This window comes from Cucurbita pepo, chromosome LG07 (genome assembly GCF_002806865.2).
Source record: "Cucurbita pepo subsp. pepo cultivar mu-cu-16 chromosome LG07, ASM280686v2, whole genome shotgun sequence".
Classification (NCBI taxonomy): Eukaryota; Viridiplantae; Streptophyta; class Magnoliopsida; order Cucurbitales; family Cucurbitaceae; genus Cucurbita; species Cucurbita pepo.
The window spans coordinates 411,127-434,914 of NC_036644.1; the positions used below are offsets into that span (position 1 = coordinate 411,127).

Here is a 23,788-nt window from a genome sequence, read left to right on the forward strand (position 1 = left end):
TTTAACCTCAAATTTCACTATTCCCAAAATATCCTTGAAGATTTTTTCATTAAAAATTAACACGATAATTAATGTATAGAAATTAAAAAATAAACAAAATATTTACAATATTGTACATTAAATTGAATTTTGTAAATAATTTCGAATTTAAATGATAATAATTATATTTTTTATTTTTTATTTTTTATTATCAGTTTTCGCATTAATTTCCACCTTTTATTTTAACAAAAATAAATTATGTATTTCTCAAAATATTTTTAACTAATATCCTTAAATTATTAAAAAAATTATCACTAATATAATTTTCTTTAATATAACTCTAAAAGTATAAATATTTTAATAATTGAAATAGTGACTCATTAATACGATTTATTTATTTATTTATTTTATTAATAATAATTTGTTGGGATCTATAAAAAAAACACGGATTGAGTTATTAATGTTTTAAACATTAATATAATAAATTTAAACATAGTTTAATACATCGATACATTTTAATTTTGATTAAGAAATTAAAAAGTAGAAAGTGAGTACTAAAACTGAGGCGAACAACCAAATGGTGCTTTACCTGCATGAACTGATTAGTCGATGGTTCAGTCAATTCAAATTTTCGTCCTTATTTGAGATCCCACTTCGGTTGGAGAGTATAATAAAAACATTTCTTACAAATGTATGAAAATCTCTCCCTATCATACGCGTTTTAGAATTGTGAGACTGATAGCAATACATAACGAGTCAAAACGAACAATATCTACTAGCGGTGGGCTTGATCTGTTACAAATTGAATCATTGAATCAGAACTAGGCACCAGCCAGTGGGCCAGAAAGAACACTAGGCACCCAAGGGAGGTAGATTGTGAGATCCCACATTAGTAGGGTGTGAAAACCTCTTCCTAGCTAGCAGACGAGTTTTAAAACCATGAAGCTGGCGGCTATACGTAATGGGCAAAAGCAGACAGTATCGGCTAATAATGGGTTTGAGCTGTTACAAATGGAATTAGAACTAGACATCGGACAGTGTGGAGATCTCACATCGGTTAAAAAAAGGAAACAGTGTGAAAACCTCTCCGTAGCTGTAACGGCCCAAATCCACTGCTAGCAGATATTGTCCTTTTTGGGCTTTCCCTTTCGGGCTTCCCCTCAAGGCTTTAAAAGTCGTCTGCGTTATAAATGGTGGTTTGTTCTCCTCCCCAACCAATGTGAGATGTCACAATCCACCCCCCTTAGACACCCAATCGATGTGGGACCGCCCCCAAATTCACCCCCCTTTGAGACCCAGCGTCCTTGCACACCACCTCGTGTCTACCCCCTTCGGAGAACAGCAAGAAGGCTAACACATTGTCCAGTGTCTGGCTCTGATATCATTTGTAAAGACCTAGATCCAGTCCTCTTTGGGCTTTCCCTTTCGGGCTTCTCTCAAGGCTTTAAAACGTGTGGGAAGGTTTTCACACCCTTATAAATTGTGATTTATTCTCCTCACCAACCAACGTGGGACATCACAACAGCAGACCCATTTTTAAACCATGAGACAAAACACCCATACATAACAAACAAATGCAGTCAATATCTGCTAGCATTGAACCGACTTAAAAGCTCAACTAACCAACACGAACATAGCTCAGCAATAATAAACCTGCATTTATTCCCGAAAGCTCAAAGGTTCCCGACACGCGTCATAACATCCACAAGCCAAAATAAAATATTAAAAAGAAACTAATAATCAAAAAGATATTTACTCATCATATTCAAGCAAATAGTTGGCAGGTAGTTCATCAGTCTATTCACACCTATATATATATCATTATTAAAGTTGGGTACCATGTGTTTTCATTCCATTTTTTGTCCCTTTCCATGTTACCTTCCATTCCCTTCACATATATATGATATAAAAACTATATAATAAAATTAAATTCAAATGTTTAACAATAGTAACACATCCCATAAAACTTTATTATAAAACAAATTAACAATGAAAAAAGAGCATAATTATTGATTAGTGGTTGCAAAAACCCCCCATTAAATTAAGCAAAATACAGCCTCTAATAGATACACAAAAGGTGAAAAAAAAACATCCAACAGGATCAGGTTCCCATTCCACAAATAAGGAACCATATTCTCCACCCACATCAAACAACATTACAACAAAGATGTCACAATGGCTATGAACAACAACAACATGTTACAGCCTGCTGCTGCAATGGCAGCGCTTCCATCCATGCTACTCCCGCTACCACCGAGCCCGACCCCGCCTGTCGGGCTTATCCCGCCCCCGAACACCGAGGGCGGGGTGATACCTGGGGTCATGGTTGAGGGTGGTGTGATGCCTGGGGTCATGGTTGAGGGTGGTGTTGTTGATGGGTTCGTGATTGTTCCTGGCGTCGTGCCCGGGACGGTGGTCGACGGGGTTCCTGCGTTGCTGAAACAGAGAAGAGGAAAAGGGGTGTTGAATTGTTGAATTGTTGATTTGTTCATGTCATTGTCACTCATGGAAGCTTTGAAATGGTAAATTTTGTCATTGGATGTAAAAACAGAGAAGAACAGCACATAGATAGCATAGAAAGAGACAGTAAAAGTGAAGGATAACTTTCATCTAAACAGGATTAGGAAAGTTTCTAAGGTGAAAAAGATGAACAGCTATGAACAAAGCCAGAAGGGAATTGGATTCTTAAATGAACGCCTTCTTTTATGCTATCAAGCAGCAGATTCTCACTAAAATCAGTTCAAAAAGTTGAGGAAAAGGTAACTTTGAGTAAAGAAACAAATGAAAATGCATGAGTATCAGCCACTTTCCATTAGAGATATGAACAATTCTTGAAAAACTATGAAGAACATGAAGATGGTACCTGGGACTTGAAGGATAAACACACCCAGAAGCTCCAGCTGTTGAAAAAACACATGGAAAACAAACCCAACAAAGATTAAGCAACAAAAACAAGGCCATTGATGAAGAACATGAGTGAAAAATGATATGAATCAGTGATACCAGGAGGAGACTGGCTAGCCATGGCAGTGCCTGAAAAATCACAGCTCCCTTGGACTTGACCCTTGCGCTGAAAGTAGCTATTAACAGCATAGCTACAATGATCTTTGACAGTATTAGGCTGAAAACAAACCCCATTTTGAAGGATTGGAGAACAATCGGCTCCAGCTCCACAAGCATAATCCAGTGATTTTTGAAGGGCTTGGTCGCTTAATCCATCTTTACAAACACAATATATAGCATCTAAAGAAGATTTAAACCAAGGGTTAGTGGAATTTTTCGATTTCAGATGAAAATCTTCAAAGGGTTTAAGCGATTCTTGTGTAAAATTCCATTGAAGTTGCAGAAAAGCTTGAAGGAACAAAAGGGTTACCTGAATGAGAGGTGAAGGCCATGAACATCAAGGAAAAGAACAAGAGAACCGCCATGGATGAACACGAACTCCGAGAGAGAACAGAACAGAGAGCTGTGGCGAAGCAGAGAGAGAGAGAGAGAGGGAAGGGAAATAGAGATTTCTAGTGGGGAAAGAATGTGGAGGCGGTGCCTGTGTGTCACTATTCACCTTTTTTTTTCCCTTCTTTTTCTTTCTTTTTCCTTCCATTTCCCTTTTGTTCTATGAGATATTTAGATTCTTTGCATCCAAAAGTAAAACATTATTAGCTAAACAAGAGCTAATTTGGATTATGGGTATGATAATCAGCATAATTTGGAGTTGAAAACTTAGAATTTTGGTAAATGGGTATCAAAATTTGTGGTTTAGAGATTGAAAAACTTCAATTTTGATAGCTAAAAGCTATGAAATTGGTCCATTTAGTTGTTAAAATGATTGAAATCAAGAACATGAGTGTTGTAAAGCTGGGTTTTGCTATCAGAGATGATTAAGAACAGATATCCTTTTGGATCATCCATTAGTGAATGATACCAATCTTAAGGTAAAATGAAGCCAAAATGATCAAAATGGGCAAAGAATGAGAGGAAGGTTTGAAATTTGTGGTTGCTTTGATATCACTTCACTTTATTTTGGGTATCAGTCTTGTAAAGGTGGTTGTAGTGATGAATGGAACGTGGAATTCTATATTCCCTAGGGATTATAAACCCACACATAACACCTATAAGCGTTCGTCTTAAAAAACTAGCTACGGAACTAATATAATGAAAATCGACGAGTATTAAAGTTAGTAAAGCAGTAGCTACGAAAGTTTCGTAGACTACTCGAAGAGATGAGATTCTAGAAAGACAGCTTTATGAGAAAAAGGAAGAAAAGTATGGAACTTTATCTCGAACGTTCCACGATTTGTCATGTATTTTACTTTGTTGTACATAAAAGCCAGTGGTTTAAACTAATTTTTATGAATGTATAAGAAATAAGTTGTGTGGATTCTGGGTTTGGATCTTTCATACTGTATAAGTATAACATCCGAGTAAAGGAGAGGTATGAATGAACCGAGACAGATTCTGGTGATGGGATGACTAAGAAAAGTTTAAAGGAAATAAAAGTTACTATCTATGCCAACAAAGTGCACGTTTCTTTTCAATTGCTCAATCATGGTTAAGCGTGTTTTACTTGGAGCAATTTTGTGTTGGGTGACCTCTTAAGAGTGAGGACAAGGCATATTCGGGACCACGGAGTGCCAAATCTAAATTCTAAATTCTGGGTATGAGTCGTTACAATAAACCTAATAGTCAAGAGATAATCGTGTAAATAACCAAGGGCATAAAAGGAATGAGTTCAAGTCACTGCCGGTACCTACTTTAGGACTTGATACCCTACAAATTACCTTAACAACTAAATGTAATAGGATTTGTTTTCTGGTAATAGTCGAGATGTATGTAAGCTGACCTAGAGACTTACTGTGGTAAAAAAAGAACGGTATAAATAAAGTCAATTAATAGTATTTAAAAAAATTATTAAAATATAAAAATTATTAACGGAAGTAAAAGTTAATGGTAAAAAATTAATAATAAATTTTGAAATTCAAGGTTAAAATGATTTTGCCCCTAAATCTTGATTTTTTTTTTTAAAAGAATATGCAATAAATGTTATTTTTACAATTTTTAGGAGAAGAAGATATTTATAAAAGCTATATTTGCAAACTAACCTTAGTTCTTTGTTTTCCAGGATAAGGAGCATGCCTCGGGGAACGGGCACGGGCACGGGCACGGGCAGTGGGATATTTGGATATTTAGACTTGAAATTTACCATATTACCCTTCTAAACCTGGCCCCCTGTGGATGGCTTCTTCTCGTCTCTATTGCTCAAACGTGCCAAAACCCTAACTGCTACTGACGCCATTTCTTCTTCCTCCTCACTGTGAAGGCCATTTCTCTAGCTTTGATGCTCCATTCATGGCGTCCAAAATGGCGATTCTCTCTCGAACTCACACTCTAATCAGAAACTCGAACCTCAACAATGTCTGCTCCTTCAAGCCCATCACCACCTTCACATATCTCTCTCAAGAACCTCAGGTCGCCAATGAACCAGCGGACGTTCCTTCAACTCCACTTCCTCCGAATCCCGCCTCTGGTAGCCCTCTTTACAATGAGAACTGGCGCAATCCGATCCCTAACGCTTCTATGACTCAGTCTCTGATCCCCCTCGGATTCCTTAACCAATCCCCCAGTTCTCGAATTCAAGCATTGTCTCAAACGCTCGATGTCCAGAGCTTGTTGAATGTGTTTGCTGATTGGATGGCTTCCCAGCGCTGGGATGATATGAAGCAGTTGTTTGAGTCTTGGATTCGGTCGCTGGATAAGAATGGCAAGCCTAATAAGCCGGATGTTAATTTGTATAACAATTATTTGAGGGCGAACTTGATGGTTAATGCCACGGCTGGGGAGCTTCTGGATCTAGTGGCTCAAATGGAGGACTATGCGATCTCACCTAACAGTGCATCATTCAATTTAGTATTGAAGGCGATGTACCAAGCTAGGGAGACTGAAGCTGCCGAAAAATTGATTGAACGGTTAGATTTTGAATCATATTCATCATTCAATTTTCAACAGATGTGAAAGTCTTCAACTGCTTTTGTTCCTCTCTGGATTAGCCTCTTTATTGTTGCTTGTTCGTTAGGATTTAAAAGTTTTACATTGTTTGGGTGCAGCGTTGATCCTTGTAACTTGAATTATGCTTTGAAGTTACTCATACAAAAATGGGAAGTTTGAAGTCTTGCGAATATAGCGTAGATTGATAATAGTATTTATAGAAGGTCCTTCCTGTAAAACTTGATGTAATAGAATACTGCTGAGTGACAATAATGGTTGTTTCGAGTGAATATCTGCACGAGATTTCAACTTTCAGGGAACATTACCCTATACGTTTAGTTATTGTTCTTGATCTCATCCTGTTATTGGAGATTAACTTGCAGGATAGCAAACTACCAGGCAGAAACATGAATTTAGTTGGCGACCAAGTATAAACTTGTGAAACTCTTCATTGTCATTTCTTTTTGTATGAAAGCTTGTCCTTAGAATTGCACTGCACTTTGCCTGATTTACTATTAAATGCAAAAGTCGATTCAATTAAGCATATGTTCTAACATGAGCATAGTTCAACTGCTATAGGGCATGTATCAACCAAAAGGTTAAAGAGATTCAAATCCCCCACTCCATGTATTGTAAAAATAAATAAGCATATGTTCTCTACAAGAATAGCGGCCTTTATCAAAACTAAAACATTGTTGTCACAAGTTCTCATAGTTCAGTTTGAATATGGTAGCCTTTAAACGTTATTTTCTTTTTTGTTATCAGTATGTTGCAGACAGGAGGAGAGTCAATGCCTGATGATGAATCATATGATTTGGTAATTGGAATGCTGTTGTCAACGGATCAGATTGATGCTGCCTTGAAATATATTGATTTGACCTTAAAATCAGGTCATATGTTGTCGTTGAAAGTGTTCACTGAATGTGTGCGGAGCTGTGTGAAAAAAGGCAGGCTGGACACATTGGTGTCCGTAATTGATAGGTGCAAGGTAATAAACCAGTTCAATTAATGGCTAAGAAAATAGTTTTTTGCTTATTGCTTCATTACTTTTCTTGTTGGTGTAACAGGCAACTGTTCAGAATAAAGCTCTTTGCCCACCATGGAACTTGTGTAATTATATTGCTGAAGTAGCAATGCAAGAGGATAATAGTAAACTAGCTTATTATGCTCTAGAATTTATGGCCAGATGGATTGCTCGGGGTGAAAATGCGAGGCCTCCAGTTCATCTTTCGGTGGATGAAGGAATAGTTGTATCTGCTCTTGGAACTGCAGGTAGAACCTACAGCTCTTCTCTTTTAGATGCAGCTTGGGCCATTCTAAAGCGCTCATTGCGACAAAAGAAGGTCCCAAATCCCGAATCTTACCTTGGAAAGATTTATGCTCTTGCATCATTTGGGAATCTGCAGAGGGCCTTTACTACCCTACATGAGTTTGAAGAGGCTTATAGGACTTCTGATGATGGAGCTGCTGAAGAAATGTTTTCCCCATTCACTTCTTTATATCCATTAGTTATGGCATGCTCTAAGAAGGGTTTTGAGACCCTGGACACGGTATGACCTTTTACCAGTAAAAATTACAGATTTGCAATTTCCATTTTCTGTTTATAAGTAATGTAGTATAAAATCTAATATGGTACATGCATTTTTTTTTTATTGGTCCAGCATTGTTTATACATTATTCAAATAACAAGAAATGATTGATGCTTTCTGCAAAGTTCTTATATATGACCAGGACATGAAGTGTTTCAGTAAAATTTAATCTTAAATTACTGTTCAAACAAGACATTCATATTGTTTCACTTCAGCAGTCTAACTTGAACAATGAACTTTCAGTACCAATATGATGTGGTTGAGGACAGGTGGAAAATACACTTTTTAAGAATTGAAAGTAATTAAAAATTGCAGTAGCTTCCTTTGACAGGGCCATGTATGGGCTCTTATGGATAATAAATTGTGTGGTGGAGAATATTAACTATGATAACTACGATATAAGTCGACCAAAGTACATATAGTGCAATTGTCTCGCTCACATGACATGCACTCAAAAGGTTTATGTGATGTGTTTCATTGACTAGATGCCTAGCATGCTTCATTTCCTGAAATGTGATATTCATTAACTAAATTTAGAAGTTCATGGTGGCTATGTAGTTTTATTTCCTTCCTTTAATTCATCAGAGTTACCATTCTAATATTCTCTCCTTGTTAGGTTTATTTTCAACTGGAAAACTTGAGCCGTGCAGATCCTCCTTACAAGTCTGTTGCTGCATTGAATTGTGTGATTTTAGGCTGTGCAAATATATGGGACCTTGATCGTGCTTATCAAACATTTGAAGCAATTAGTTCCAGTTTTGGTTTCACCCCCGATATCCATTCATACAACGCTCTGATGTACGCATTTGGAAAGCTAAAGAAGGTCAGTCTTTAACCTTTTATACCTCTCCCTTATTCACGCACATAAACACATGTACAATTAACTGCTGAGATTCCATGGACTGGACCAATATTTGATGGATGAAAAAAAGATTAACAAGCATTGTTTATGGGTTCGATCGCTATGATTTTGGTGCAAAGGGTACCGTATGCATAGTGAAGCATTACTTTTCTCTACATGTTCTTATGGATATCACACTTATTTTGACCATATAAACTGAAAATTTTCCTGCGTTACTATGGCCACTTTGTAGACATTTGAAGCTGCAAGGGTGTTTGAACATTTAGTAGGTTTGGGCGTCAAACCAAATGCAACATCATATTCATTGCTTGTCGATGCTCATCTCATTAACCGAGATCCCAAATCTGCTCTCTCTGTAATTGATGATATGGTAAAAGCTTTGTTTTAATTAACTTGTATATATATGTATATTTGTGTTTCCTTTCATGATGGTGCTAATTACATCACAAAACATTCTTGGAAGGTTATTGCTGGATTTGCACCTTCAAAACAAATGCTGAAAAAGGTGAGAAGGCGATGTATCCGAGAGATGGACTATGATAGTAATGATCGGGTGGATTACCAGGCCAAAAGTTTCAAAATTCGAATGGGAACAGAGAATCGCAGGGATATGCTGTTCAATCTCGATTTCGGCACCAATTATGTTGCATAGGTAACTGCTACAGCAGAAACAATATGCGCAAACAAAATAATCCAAACATAATCATCATCTTCTTAACTAAAAGCTTAAGAATGGTGCACTTTACGGGAATTTTAAAGTTGATCAAATTTAGTTTGATATTTTGCAGGGGTACACTCCTACTTGGAAAATCTGAGCTCTGCGCTAATTGGTATGCCAAGCCTGCCAAAGTTTCTCTTCATAAAGAAATGTTGTCCTATATTTGTACATTACTAGTCTACGAATTTTAATCTTGGCGGGATGAATGTTAGGATTATGCCTTTTTTTCCCCCATTTTAGATTCTAATATATTTGTTTGATGTCTTCTGAGGAAATTAGAGAAGCAAAACTTAGTTCAGTAGTTTTGATTTTGGTGAATAATATGGCCAACTCGAATTAATGATTATGCCTTGGTCAGCAGTTTTCGACCTTTCGACCTTTCGACGACGATATGTAGTGATGAGTTTTCTGAATGGGCTGTGTCTTGCAGGACAAAATGCATAAATAGTTTTCGTTTTTTTCACTTGGTAACAGGGTAGGAACTGAAGCTAGAGCCAGAACGGTGCCTAGTGCTATCAGTTCTAGGAGTAGTTTTTGTGTAAATGGTGGATGAAATCATTTTAGCTACAAATTGCAGGCCAAATTGTAACGTGCTGATTGTCGATTACTAGTTTAAGTAGGGGAGAATCTCACAATCTTTTGGGTTATTTTTTTTTTTCTTAATTTTGATATTAAATGATCACAATCTTTTGGGTTATTATTTTTTTTTTTTTAAATTTTGATATTAAATGAAGGGCTAAATATTTCAAAGGGTACTAAATCATGATTTAAGGTCTTTTTTAGTCCTTAATTGTTGTAAAATGTCAATTTCACCCCTAATAAGTTAGGCAATTTCAATTAGGCCCTTCATTAAGGTCTATCGTTATTCTTAAAACTTTTAATGGTGTCCAATAGGTTTTAAACTTTTAATTTTATGTCTAATTAGCTTGATAATGTCTAATAGATCATATCTTATGTGGATATATTCGATACTATCATATTACAATAATAGATACTATCATATTACAATAATAGAGATATGCACCTATGATAGTTATGATTCAATTATCCACTTAGTTTTACGAATCAACAACATGAAAGAAGAGGTGAATTTGAATTTGAACTTGAAACAAAAGCTTGGAAAAAAAAAAAAAAAAACTCCAGCTTCAGTTGGACCAAATGAATAAAAAAACGCCGCAAGAAATCTGATAGTGCAGTCCAATCCCACACCGTAGAGCTATTCTTTAAATTCTCTTTGGAAAGAAATCCGTCTCTAGATGATGTGTAGAGGGGCTCTCTCATTTCGCTTGCTGGGGCTAAGTAATGAATCAGTTTCAAGTCATCAAGAGTAATAGAAAGTAGAAACTGAATTTATAAGATTGAAACAGGAAAGGACTTCAAATGACTTACCTCAGGTTCAACAGGCTTGGAATCCTCAGCTTTGACGTTCTCTTCACCTGATGTCGTTCATAAATTAGTAGATGTGCAACAACAGATGAAATTTTTATCAGATAGAGACAGTACGAGAAATTCTCAAATGAGAAAATCATCTAACCCTACTATATTTAGTTGCCAAGATAACTACATGTTCTTTCAATATCCATGGGTAGATTTTTTTTTGCACCTTGACTATTCTCATGAGATAATCATCTAACCCTATTAGTTGCCAAGATAATTGGTATGATCTTAAATTCTAGGTCGATTGACAGCTTGACCCATTCTCCGGTTGTTAACGACTAGGCCAACCAATAATGGTTAAATTCAGCATTTAAGTGTTATATGAGAATCAACGAAAAACTGTGGATGGCAGATCCTGAACGATATGCTATGTATATGGACAAACAATAAGACATTATTCTAGAATCAATTATGACATATACCGCCGTCTTCAGGCAAATCTGAGGTCCAGAGGGTGAGGTTGTCTCTCAACAGTTGCATGATTAGAGTGCTGTCCTTGTATGATTCCTCACTCAAGGTATCCAACTCTGCAATTGCCTCATCAAAAGCTTGTTTAGCTAAATGGCAAGCTCTGCAAGAAGAATCTCATTACATTACGAGGGTAAAGGTTTTCAATCTTAATACAATAACTGAAAACTAGGCTTAATAATACCTCTCAGGAGAATTCATAATCTCGTAGTAGAAGACAGAAAAATTGAGAGCAAGGCCAAGCCGGATGGGGTGGGTTGATGGGAGTTCAGTATTCGCAGTACTTGAGGCAGCCTGTTACAAAAATGGCAATAGAGCACCTCAAATAATTGCAGAGGAGGCAATGTTTTAATCTAGAAAAAGCAAACAGTTAATGTTTTGTATTTCTAATGTGAGCTTGAATGTTATAGAGAAAATAAATGCCTCATATCCCTTCAATGACTGATCAGCAGCTTCTTTTCTATCTTGATCTGTCTTGAACTCAGCAAGATAGCGAAAGTAGTCACCTTTCCTGAAATCATGCATGCTATGACATGTAACTACAAACAGCATACTAATATTTGTTAAAACAACACATTATGATCATATTTGTACACATTACATATACTATTACAGAAAAGGACGGACAAGATAATAGAAACATCAAGCAGTATTCACCATCAACCTATCTATGGCCTATCTCACAGATTTTAAGAATGAATAAAAACATATATCCCCAACATTAGGGTGTGTAAAGTCTCCTCGTGGTGTACAGGGTATGATCAAAAGCCACTGATATCCCAAAAAGAAATACAGGACAACAGAATTCCATTAGTATTAAATCTGTATCATTTGGATTCGGAGTATAACAAGCCGTTTTTTTGTTTCTTTCTAGGTTCCAAACATATAAATTACTCACCCAATGAAGAAAAATATGCTGAGGATCAAATTTGAAATTAATAGTAACGAAACAACTCACATCTTGTAGTAGAAGACAGTGGCTTCTGCAGAGGACGAATGGGGGATTAGATGCTTGTCTATGATACAGAGAATATCACCACAAATCTTTGAAAGTTCCTCCTCTACTTTCTGGCGGTAACCCTTTATCAATTTTACAATGCTTTCATTTCCCTTGGACTCCTCTTTCTGCTCAATTGAAGACATGATGCGCCAAGAGGCTCGTCGTGCACCTATGACATTTTTGTACCCGACAGAAAGAAGGTTCCTCTCCTCCACAGTTAGTTCGAGATCAAGCTTTGCAATATTCTTCATACACTCAACCATTTCTGCATCATTGGATGAATGAATCAACTCCATAAAGAAAAAAAAATTCCACCTCACAGATATGAAACATCCTCAAATTACTCAAAGAAATCAACGAGGCATCAGATAAATATTGAGCATCTAACACAGCGATCATGCAGAAGATCCAATAATTGATAACTTTTCTCAAACACAAAAGCGAAGTAAGAGGTCGAAATCAATTATCATTTCAACAACAAAAATTCGGTATCAGAAGCAATGCCGAACGCTAAGATAATCGTACAGGAAACAAAGAACCTAGAAACCAACATCAACAATTTCCCGTCCACATTTACGAACACAAATCACAATCCAGAATAAAACAACAGATCATTCCCTACATATTCATCAAATCGCACCTCAAAAGAAAAAAGGAACACAACACAACACGGAAAAACAAACAGAATAAAAAATCGGAAAGAACACAAAACAAATTAGAAAAACAATGCAGGAGAAGTAGAAAAGCGAATAGCGACCATACCGTCATAGCGCTCGGCCTGCTCGGCGAGCTTGGCCAAGTAGACCTGTGTCTCTCTCTCCTTCTCGGACGAAGACATGGTTTCAGAAAGCTGCAAAAATGGAGCAGAAATGCGAAAAAGACAGAGACAACCAGAGGAAAAGGAAAGAAGAATAAGCGAATATAGAAAGCAAGAGGGAATGGGCAGAAACTAAACTGAATCTGAACCGTTGGATTCGTTTGGGAGTGGTGGTTTGGTTGATGCGCGAAAATTGTGGTTTGCCCTTCAAATTTTTATTTATAATTTCTTCTTCTTTTCCATAATTTTATTTTATTTATTATAAATAATGTAATTTAAATAAATAAAACAATTTTTTTTTTTTAAAAAGTCAAAAATAGGTTAGCTTGGCTCGTGTCCAAAATAGGTCAGCTTGGCTCGTGTCCACGAGTGACTTGATGAAATCCGCTCGTGATTGCAATTTAAGGTAAATTATGTACCACCTACGCAACGTATCCAACGTGGCACAACACATGATAACAAAAATCCGATAGTTAAGTGCTAAAAACTCGTATACCAAGTATGACAAGTGAGCTAAGTCAATTTGTTCTTACGTCGCTACGGCCAAGCGGCGTATGCTCGAGCCTCTGGCCTCAGTTTTAAGAGAAGGTTGTAGAAAACGAGGGCAGAGAGAGATTTTCGAAAGAGAGATTTTTGACATAGACGTTCTATAAGCAAGCAAGAGAGATAACCACGGCTCACAATATATAACCTTGGGCATTGAGAAGTTGACAACTAGTTTATCCTCCTATAGTACATTCTGAGACATTTCATGTATGACAGGCCTAGACATGATATTTCTGAAATGTCATACTTCCTAGAAATGCAAAAGTAAAACACTAGAATATGAAAAGACATAAAGGGTTGGGCTTGTTATGGGCATGCGGCCATGGGCAACACGCCTTGGACGAGCATGACTGTGACACTTGACTCGTATATGTGGTTCACCCGTTAGGTCTGGAATTTATGTATAGTCTCCATTCTTTTCCCACTGTGTCGACCTACCTCCCCGACCCACTCTCTCGACCTTTTTCATATGTTTTCCTTCAATCTCGGTTGTCACTATTGTTGAGGAACACTATTGACAATTTTTTCGTCTATTTATCTTTCATTTATATATATATATATATATATATATATTTTTATAGAAAAAATTTAAAATTTAATATTTGAATTATTTAAAAAGGGAAAATAAAATAAAAACTTTTGTGAATCAATGGGTTGACATAGCTTTCCTTGAAAGGAATGTATTCATTAAAACAAGATATCATTTTTTTTCTTAATCTTGTTTGTCACGCGTAATGATGACAGCCGTGGTCATTTAACATTAAAAAATATTAAATATTAAATATTTATATTTTAAATTTATCATTATTTTTTTAAAAACATAATTAAAGTTATTTTATCTATTTAATTAATTTTAAGACTGATGAGAAGTATATGAACTAAAATTAAATATTTAAAAGATGTAAATTTAAATAAAATAAAATTTAAAATATTCAATTTTAGAATATTTTTAAATTTATTATATAAGTTAATTATTTTTATTTGTAATAACACTAAATAAAAATTTTAACTTTTTATTTATTTATTAAAGATTTAACCTTTTTATTTTTAAAATCAGTTATTAACTTTTTTTTAAAGAGAAAATTATTTCAATTTAATTATCTTAATTTGTCACGTAAATGGTAAAACGGTGGATTATGGTATGGGACAAGTTTGACCGACGGCGTCAACTCTCCGGCGACCAAAAGTCTCGCAATTATGGTGTAAGAACAGAAGATAACCGGAATCTTCTTGCAAGATTCCTCACACCTTTTGATTATTTAAAGCTCTTCACTAATGGCTGTTTCTCATCATCCGCTCCAACTGAATTCGAATTTGAAGGAGCCGCTCTGTCGTCGACAATGGACAGGTTCTAGCACTTCCAAAGTTTTGTCAAAATTTGAACTCCGATCCTTTTCAGCTTCGTTCTTCTGCAGGTACTTATTGATCAGTTTTCTTAAACCATATCTAATTTCGTTATGGAGTATGATTTTTGAGTTCGCTTCTTGAGTGATTAGCTAAGTGCTCGAGAGCTTGGTTTCAAGCGGAGGAGATTGTTTTTTTGTACCGATTTGAACTGCTTTGCAAGGATGAGGTTTACTTGCAGTTTTTACTGACTTTTTTCCGGTCATGTTGATCTGTTTTCCACTTACTTTCATTGATTTGCACAATTTATATCGTCATTTTTGGTAAGGATTTTGCTAAAATCTTCTTACCGATTTGATTTCTGGTGTTTTGGTTCAGTTCAGTTCAGTTCAGATATCGGTTGTGATGAGACCCCTGGAATTTCTCTGCCTGGGAATATTATGGATTCTAGCGACACTGCAACAAGTCAAATCACATGGAAGCCATCCTTTCTCGAAAATTGCTATTCATAAATCTACATTCGCTCTTAATGAAAATGCTGATGTTAAAGCCTCTCCATCTGTTCTTGGATTGAAGGCAAGCTTCAATGCCCTATGTTTTGGTCTAATTCAGTGGTGATCGTGTTTTTAACTCTATAGAAATGCCAATCTTGGAAGCTAATATGTATTTGTTTTAGAACTTGTTTTTGATTGAGAAAGTCTGTTTTCTGTTGCAGGGCGAGAATGCAGAATGGGTAACATTGAAGTATAGTTCTCCAAACCCGTCCTCTGATGATTGGATTGGAGTATTTTCTCCAGCCAATTTCAGGTTATCTGCATTGGTTTCAATTTTGAGTTTCTTCAAAGCATTTTTGTGTTTATTTCATGCTAGTATGATTGTTTCATTGATTGAGTGCAAAATTTTGTTATTCTATTTCAGTTCTTCTTCCTGCCCTATGGATAATCCAAGAGTATATCCACCATTGTTGTGTTCTGCACCTATCAAGGTTCATTACACTTGATTTTTAAGTTGTTTCATGAATTTCGTCTATATTTAGCCTCTCTCTGAAGCGTAGAGAGTTCATTAGCCAACTAATTATATGAAGTTTATTGCAGTTTCTGTATGCCAATTACACAAATCCCAAGTACAAAACTACTGGACGAGGGCTTTTGAAACTTCAGCTGATAAACCAGAGATCCGACTTCTCGTTCGCATTATTTTCTGGTGGTTTAGCGAAAGTNTTTTTTTTTTTTTTTTTTTTTTTTTTTTTTTTTTTTTTTTTTTGGTTTCATTCACTTCATGGATTCAAAATATCTATGGACAATAAATTTGATACCAACAAAAAGTTTTCTTTAAAACATTCCTGTGTTGTTTGATCTTATCCATTCATTTTCTGCTTCACTGCTTTTAGGATTGTGTTCTGAACTCTTGCACTATCATGCAAATGTAAGCTCACAAGCCAGAACCTACGGTGAATAATACTTGCCATTATCAATGAGGACCCAACTATTCTGACCTTTTTACCTCTGGGATTTGTTTTCTTGCCTTTTCCCCTCTCCTTGGAATTGAGCCTCCCAAGTGAATAATACCTATCTTATCACTGTGATGATAGATGTTTATGTGTTATGAACATCTAGGGTTAGTATTTAAAATTATTTAAGTTGGCCATGGCATATTGTTGTATCTTTTAGAATCAACCTTCCTATCAAGTTGATTTAGTTGTCGTATCAGTGTGCATAGACCCGACAGTTTGTCTCATGCACCGAACAATGGTATCATATCAACATACAATCATCTGTGTTAGCTAATTTCACTTGCTTTCTTCTTTATAAATATTCATAATTGAACTTAACCTTGGCAAACGTTTTGGTGAGTTTGTTTGCATACATTTTATCTTATTCATTCCCTTTTCATATTTAGCCGAAGGTGGTGGCAATATCAAACCGAGTAACTTTTGCAAATCCTGATGCACCACTTTACCCACGCTTGGCACAAGGAAAAGATTGGAATGAAGTAAGTATAAGCTAGCTATTGTGTTCACATAACTGGTTATCTAGGTTATTTTTAGTGAATAGATAAATTTTCAACCAAGCATTAGTTTCCCTTAGTTTACCAGCTCTTGAGGTTTGTGATAATCGCTCGTGCTTTTGATTTGTTAGTTAAATCTATATGAAGATGATATGGTTTAACCATTGATACTCAGATGACTGTAACATGGACAAGTGGATACGGAATTGATGAGGCTGAACCTTTGGTTGAGTGGAGCCAAAATGGAAAAGACCTTATGCGATCCCCAGCGGGCACACTGACTTTTGATCGTAACAGCATGTGTGGTATGTAAATTCCTTAAATATAGATCTGCTACAGCTATTTATAAGAGATCTGCTACATTTCCCTGCCAAACAGTAGTTTAGTAGCTGCTGCTCAATTCCTATTGTCGTATTATTTTCTGATCTCATGTTTTTTAAAGGTATTTCATCTCATAGATTATCTCTTTAGGTGCACCTGCAAGGACAGTGGGATGGCGAGACCCTGGATTTATACACACCAGTTTTCTCAAGGAATTGTGGCCCAACAATGAGTAAGCTATATGAATCCCAAATTTTTGTTCATAGCTATATGTAGATCATCCCGTTAAACAGCTCCAAATGTAATAGGATATTTAAGATTATTTATACCGTTGATATGCATCTGAACGTTACGCTGTTAGGATCCCAATTATAAGAAAGCAACCCAAAAACTATATTGCAATATCAAAAAGAAATTACAATATAACAATAGCCTTTTGAGAGGGTGGCTATTCAGACTTCTGACTGCTAATATCTTTTTTACTCTTTACTGTAGGTATACATACAAATTGGGACATAGATTAACCAATGGCTCATATATTTGGAGCTCGACATATAAGTTCAGAGCCCCGCCTTATCCTGGTCAAAATTCGTTACAAAGAGTTGTTATTTTTGGTGACATGGGAAAGGTTTGGACCTTTTGCTGGATTCTTACATTTACAAATCCATGAACCATAATTATGATATGAACTCACTGAGATGAAGAACTTTTTTTGGTAATTTCTTAGCATACAAACGATCAAGTAAATGTTTCCTAAATTATGGTATGGACATAGCTACAGAATGGCATGTAGCTTTTCAGAAAGGAAGACACAATCATGTGAAGAACATTTACACACACTCACACAGTTAGACATAGAAGTTTGACTCCTCAACTATTTGATTTAATTAAAATCATAAAAAAGTTATCTATGAAAAAAAAAAAGCTATCTACGAATTTCTGAATGCTGCAACATCTTACAGCAAAGGTTCATAGTTAAATTCAAATTAAGTATGTTCAATAGTTCATTCATTTATATGCTTAAAAAACAAGCTCAACCAAAATGTTTTATAGCAACGATAATTATATTTGCACATCCAAATTTCTGGCAAACATAATTGTTTCATTTAGCTCATGACCATTGACCATATAAAGACTTTGGAACTTACCTTTATGTAATATACTGCACAGGATGAAGCTGATGGTTCTAATGAATTCAACGATTTCCAGCATGGCTCTCTCAATACTACTAGAACGCTTATACAAGATTTGAAAAATATTGATATCGTTTTCCACATTGGAGATATATGTTATGCGAACGGATATCTTTCTCAGTGGGATCAGTTTACTGCACAAATTGGGCCAATTGCATCAACAGTGCCTTACATGATTGCTAGGTACTTCCTCCTCTAAATGGCTTACACATTGTCTGGAAGTTAGCTTTTCTTGTTTGTTTTATCAACTGATCACATGTTGTTTTAGTGGTAACCATGAGCGTGACTGGCCAGGGAGTGGATCCTTCTATGACACCATGGATTCAGGGGGAGAATGTGGTGTAGTGGCTCAAAATTTGTTCTATGTCCCTGCTGAGAATCGGGAAAAGTTTTGGTAATGAAGCTTGTTTTGATAACTTCCGACTAGATTTAATTTGATTTCACTGATATTTTAGTGTTGCTTGTAGAGCTGCTCTTTTAATAAGCCTGTTCACACCGTAGAACAATATTCTCTGAGACCTTATCTCCTAACATTTGATTATGTAAAGCAAAAAATATAATTATGGCTTTATGAAGACATATTTGTTCCAGATTTTCATTGTTCTCTAGATTTTAATGAAAAATTCCTCAGTTGAACATATATACCTATTACATCAGGTATGTCTCAGACTATGGTATGTTTCGCTTCTGCGTTGCCAACACAGAGCTCGACTGGAGAGAGGGAACAGAACAATACAAGTTCATTGAGCACTGTCTAGCTTCTGTTGATAGGCAAAAGCAGCCATGGCTAATTTTTCTGGCACATCGTGTGTTGGGTTACTCTTCTTGCACATTTTATGCTGAGCAAGGGTCATCTTCAGAACCAATGGGCCGTGAGAGCCTTCAAAGTCTCTGGCAGAAATATAAGGTTGATCTTGCTATATATGGCCATGTGCATAGTTACGAGAGAACATGTCCCATCTACCAGGTATTCTTAAATTTTGTTGCAATAATTTCTTTTTCCCCATGTTGCCTTTGTTTAACTATGAAATATACATGTATTAGTTCTAATTTTCGCGAAAATTTGATAGTAGTGTTCATGTGACCATATAGATCTTAGTTATAAATTCCAGACTATATAGTAAGTACAATCATCACCATGCAACAAGCTAATGCATTGCCTTCCATTTCTTGCACAGAATATTTGTACCAATGATGAGAAACACTACTATAAGGGCGCCTTGAATGGAACAATTCATGTCGTTGCTGGTGGTGGAGGGGCAAGCCTTTCACCATTTATCACACTCCAAACAAAATGGAGTATTTACAGAGATTATGATTATGGATTTGTCAAGCTTACTGCATTTGACCATTCAAACCTTTTGTTTGAGTACAAGAAGAGTAGTGATGGAAGGGTTTATGACTCATTCAGACTATCAAGGGATTATAGGGACATTTTAGCCTGTGCAGTTGATAGTTGCCCCAGCACGACACTGGCTTCGTAACATGGTGTTCGACCATGCAACGAATGGTACAAGATCTCTCTGCTTATTGTTTGGTGCATTAGGCTGTATCGCCATCTACATATTACCGATATTAAGCCTTTTTAGCAGGTTTCGTCTAACCGAACGAACCGATGCTTTCATGTATGCATAAAATCATATGCAAGACACACAGCAACTATTTATTATCGGATGAAATGCCATTTTTCTGTCTTTGTTTCTGCCATGAAAGCTCTATCTATTGATATTTCAGATATCTTGTTTTGAATGATTGACTTCTTACTGAATGGAGTGGAGAAAGTTGAGTGATGGTATTGATTTTTAGGAGATGTTTGTAATGGTTTAATAAATTCGGGTGTGCTAAATCTAAAGTTGGAAAACTCGAGTTTACCCAACATATTTTGCTGGATACTTGGTGAATTCTAAATTGCATGTCAAATTGAGCATAACTCAACGTTCTATATATATTCATTTTGCATTTTGCAGAGAGGTACAAACAGGTACATACTGCAGCTCAATTACAATGGGAAGATTTTCTTGTACCTAAAATAGAATAGAAAAGAGATAAACACAAGGCCACAGGCAATCAAGGTCAAGTAAACTATCCACTGGAAAGAAGTCGGATGCTCGAAGACATCGTCGGAAAAATTCATGCCGAAAACTGCAGTTAACGCCGCAAACATCGTAGCCAAGAACGTAGCTGCAGTGAAAAGCACCTGGAATTGTATCAGCTGGTTCTGAACGTTGCCCTGTTAATCCACAAAGAAAGAAGCTTCCCATTGCATTCATTCTTGCATTTCCATGTGATTAACTAACCATAAAGCATCTTAGAAATCACAGAATTACCAGTTTAATGTTGATCAGATCTTCTGTGTCATCTATAGATTCTTTGAGCTGCATAATTCATCAAAAACGTTTCAATTTCAGCACGTTTCAATGTCGTTTTCTAAGCGCTCTCACCGATACGCTGCTATACGAGAACCTAAAGAAGTGTAAATATTTCATACCGATAACAATTTACTGAGCATGTCATCAATAACCACGAAGTACGCCTCGAGCAGCATCTCCAATTGTTCGACGTTATCACCACCATTTGATGAACTCATCAAGCTGCTCGAGTTTACAATACTGCTAAAAGCCCTTTGTAATTTAAAAGATTCATTGGTCGAACCCACTGGTGAAACAGGAGCAGATTTTGGTTTCCCGAAGAAACTAGTTTCGAGATACAAGTTACTTCGGATGTTCGCCTCCAATCTTTGTTTCTTTTCTGTCAGAAACATCTCTGCCATATCCCCATCATCGTCCATCAGATGCTCGACTTCATCACGTACCTGATATTTGACACGAAACGATAATATATAATGTAACGACGCGAAAAAAACGTAGTTGCAAAAGATTACAATGTTCCGGGATACTTACCTTTTGCACTTGTTGAGTCAAGGACAGAAGGTTGCCTTTAAATCTTCGAACTCTTTCGAGATTAAGCGTGTTTATCGAAGACGCTAAAGCATCCAGTAGAGGGTATATCTCGATTTCCATCCCCTTCATCTGTCGAGCCGAAGAAGATAAGCAGTTCAAAGACCAGCTAACACAACAGTAAGAATTGTTTAGAATATGGATTCCTAATTTAGAAGTACATAACAGTAGCTCTAAGTCTGCATAAACCAGTAATGGCTGTTGCCAGAGCTTATGGTGATACGTGTTTATTTAGTATCAGACCTCCTAATGAGAATTAAGGTCTTTGCGCGGGTGTCTCATCCCCAAGACTTGCTTGCTCCGTATGGAGTGCCCCGTGGTTCCTTGAGTGCCAGCCGCAGAGAGTAATGCCATTAACTAAGGGGCTATTGGCCACTAACCACTCGCTCACTGGTCGCTCGGACTCCACGTTTCAAGTTTGTTATCCTGCTGGCATAACAATGGGCTGTCCAAAGGAGTGAGTGAAGATTTAGGTCCCCTATATGCTCTTAGATGAAAGGAGTATTCACTCTCATATTTAAAACCTAAAACTCGGTTCCTTTCCTCGGTGTACACGGGTTGGGTTGGAAAAATCTTTTGAACCAATTCAAAATTTAAAATTGGTTCGGTTGGTGACCCAAACAACCCGAATAGAGTTCACAACCCAACCCAACCCAACCCAACCCTCTATTTTCAATTTACATTAACAATTAAAATCTTGTAAAATTCAAATATCAAACATGCACAAATCACATATCACTAACATCAGTTACAAACGTTAGACTTAATCTTTTTACAAGTAGGATACGGGTTAGGTTGTAACCCTATTTTCGGGTTGGTCGGGTTGACCTGACCAAAAAATGTCAACCCATAAACCAAACCAACTAACTTAACCCAACTTTTATGGTTTCGGTTGGTGGGTAGTCCAAGTTGGTCGGATTATGGGGTCAGAGCAATACCAAAAATATACCACATTGAATACTTAGCTGATATCAATGTACACATGCAATGGTAGCAGCGAGAGAGATACCTGAGTGTCAAGAAATGAACAAGTAAGTTCCAGCGCCAGCTCCAGTGCCCTAAATTCAAAGGGCAAATCATCTGTACAAATTGGGAAGTGTCATCATAAGCAGCTACAACTACGACACTCTTTTTTCATTCTTTCAACAGAGCATTTGGTGGCGGTTCAACACACAAAAACAATACAAGCTGTGTTTTACTAAGCAGCTAAAAAAGGTTAGTAGAAGTGTAATAAATTCACCGTGATTAGTCCTTCTTGGAGGTAAGTGTGAGATCTCACGTCGGTTGGAGAGGGGAACGAAACATTCCTTATAGTGGTGTGGAAATCTCTCTCTAATAGACGCGTTTTAAAACCGTGAGGCTGACGAAAGCTGACAATATTCGCTAGTGGTGAGCTTGGGCTATTACAAATGGTATCATAGCTAGACACCGAGCTGTGTGCCAGCGAGAACGCTGGCCCCCAAGGGGAGTGGATCGTGAGATCCCACATCGGTTGGAGAGGGGAGCGAAACATTCTTGATAAGAGTGTGGAAACCTCTCCCTAACATACTGTAACGGCCCAAGCCCACCACTAGCCAATACTGTAACGGCCCAACCAATGTGGGATTCTCACAAGAACCGTGAGGCTGACAGCAATAAGTAGTGGGCCAAAGCAGACAGTATCTGCTAGCGGTGGGCTTGGACTGTTACAAGAACTAAGCTTCATTGAGAAAGATGAAAGAATATACAAGGGCATACAAAAAACAAGCCAACAAACGAAGTCGCAACACTAACTACAAGAATGGACTCCAATCCAAAAGAACGAGACCAAGTTGGCAATGACGGTTTGCCCGACACCATTAGTTTGTTCTTACTAGGAAAGTAGGAACATTTTTTCATTCTTCTAACCTACATTCCTTACAAATACCGTCTCTTTTTATTCCTTCATTAAAGGGAAAAGGTGTTAGGATCACACAACAACACACAATCAATCTAGATGAAGAGAAAATACAAGCAGAAATATTAGCAAAAGGTTTATATTGACGACACTATAAGAGAAAATATAGAGAAGGCAGAAAAGTAACAACCTCTAACAAATATATATATAGGTTTACCAGATATAAACATCTGCCATATATAGCTGTATCTAAGAATATATATATATATATATGTGTGTGATTATATAGTACGAGATATAACATCTACCATATATAACTTTATCTATATATATATATATATATATATGATTCAGTCTACTATATATAAGTTTACCAAATATAATCCTCTATCCCCATATAGTTTTAGCTTTATCTAAGAATATATATATATATATTTATCAGATATAACCATGTCGATAGCTTTGGTACGTACAAGAGAGCGTTCATAACCCAACAAGAGGGCCTAACGGGGATTTTTGAAGTCTATGAACTATAAACCATTTTGAATGAGTAGTAACTTTTATTCATTTTTGTTAAAAAAAAATATATTGTTTTGGAATAACAGAGTATTGGGGCCGACACCTTGCCATTGTGTGTCGAGGATGTATTTTTGGTAACATTGTGCTAATAGCCAAAGTCCACTAATCTTCTA

General features: G+C 36.5%; 5 protein-coding genes across 8 annotated transcripts in view; 2 read left to right on the plus strand and 3 right to left on the minus strand.

Annotated features, from left to right (window-relative positions):
- Positions 1–1,917: 1,917 nt before the first annotated feature.
- Positions 1,918–3,599, minus strand: LOC111798427 (PLASMODESMATA CALLOSE-BINDING PROTEIN 3-like). The gene is made up of 4 exons (XM_023681557.1): positions 3,353–3,599; positions 2,983–3,222; positions 2,843–2,879; positions 1,918–2,415 (listed from the first exon to the last, which is right to left on the minus strand). Exons 1-4 carry the CDS (start codon positions 3,405–3,407, stop codon positions 2,136–2,138), a joined length of 612 nt encoding a protein of 203 aa, XP_023537325.1. The 5' UTR covers positions 3,408–3,599; the 3' UTR covers positions 1,918–2,135.
- A 1,557-nt stretch (positions 3,600–5,156) lies between these two features.
- LOC111798425 (pentatricopeptide repeat-containing protein At1g26460, mitochondrial) lies at positions 5,157–9,514 on the plus strand. 2 transcript variants are annotated; one of them, XM_023681555.1, is made up of 7 exons: positions 5,157–5,942; positions 6,727–6,949; positions 7,029–7,511; positions 8,167–8,373; positions 8,645–8,782; positions 8,876–9,064; positions 9,201–9,514. In XM_023681555.1, the coding sequence occupies exons 1-6, from the start codon at positions 5,326–5,328 to the stop codon at positions 9,062–9,064; spliced, it is 1,857 nt and encodes a 618-aa protein (XP_023537323.1). In that variant the 5' UTR covers positions 5,157–5,325; the 3' UTR covers positions 9,201–9,514. The 2 variants fall into 2 exon arrangements, with proteins under 2 accessions (XP_023537323.1, XP_023537324.1); XM_023681556.1 differs by having other exon boundaries at positions 5,326–5,942; positions 9,186–9,514.
- Positions 9,515–10,081: 567 nt separating this feature from the next.
- Positions 10,082–13,002, minus strand: LOC111798024 (14-3-3-like protein GF14 iota). The gene is made up of 7 exons (XM_023680971.1): positions 12,798–13,002; positions 11,994–12,300; positions 11,459–11,546; positions 11,220–11,329; positions 10,990–11,138; positions 10,520–10,566; positions 10,082–10,425 (listed from the first exon to the last, which is right to left on the minus strand). Exons 1-7 carry the CDS (start codon positions 12,871–12,873, stop codon positions 10,408–10,410), a joined length of 795 nt encoding a protein of 264 aa, XP_023536739.1. The 5' UTR covers positions 12,874–13,002; the 3' UTR covers positions 10,082–10,407.
- A 1,550-nt stretch (positions 13,003–14,552) lies between these two features.
- On the plus strand, positions 14,553–20,000 carry LOC111798435 (probable inactive purple acid phosphatase 1). 3 transcript variants are annotated; one of them, XM_023681578.1, is made up of 13 exons: positions 14,553–14,813; positions 15,126–15,318; positions 15,458–15,549; positions 15,661–15,727; positions 15,837–15,959; positions 16,642–16,734; positions 16,925–17,054; positions 17,221–17,302; positions 17,566–17,698; positions 18,241–18,446; positions 18,532–18,657; positions 18,921–19,230; positions 19,442–20,000. In XM_023681578.1, exons 1-13 carry the CDS (start codon positions 14,674–14,676, stop codon positions 19,745–19,747), a joined length of 2,001 nt encoding a protein of 666 aa, XP_023537346.1. In that variant the 5' UTR covers positions 14,553–14,673; the 3' UTR covers positions 19,748–20,000. The 3 variants fall into 3 exon arrangements, with proteins under 3 accessions (XP_023537346.1, XP_023537347.1, XP_023537348.1); XM_023681579.1 differs by having other exon boundaries at positions 14,687–14,813; positions 15,121–15,318; positions 19,442–19,970; XM_023681580.1 differs by having other exon boundaries at positions 14,695–14,813; positions 15,116–15,318; positions 19,442–19,970.
- A 143-nt stretch (positions 20,001–20,143) lies between these two features.
- LOC111798436 (magnesium transporter MRS2-5) overlaps positions 20,144–23,788 on the minus strand; it is a 4,172-nt gene continuing 527 nt past the window's right edge. The window contains exons 2-6 of the mRNA XM_023681581.1: positions 22,230–22,300; positions 21,164–21,292; positions 20,752–21,075; positions 20,591–20,638; positions 20,144–20,493 (exon numbers count right to left, since the gene is read on the minus strand). Of these exons, the coding sequence (XP_023537349.1) occupies positions 20,263–20,493; positions 20,591–20,638; positions 20,752–21,075; positions 21,164–21,292; positions 22,230–22,300 (803 nt within the window). The 3' untranslated portion in view covers positions 20,144–20,262. The remainder of the gene's footprint in view (positions 20,494–20,590; positions 20,639–20,751; positions 21,076–21,163; positions 21,293–22,229; positions 22,301–23,788) is intronic.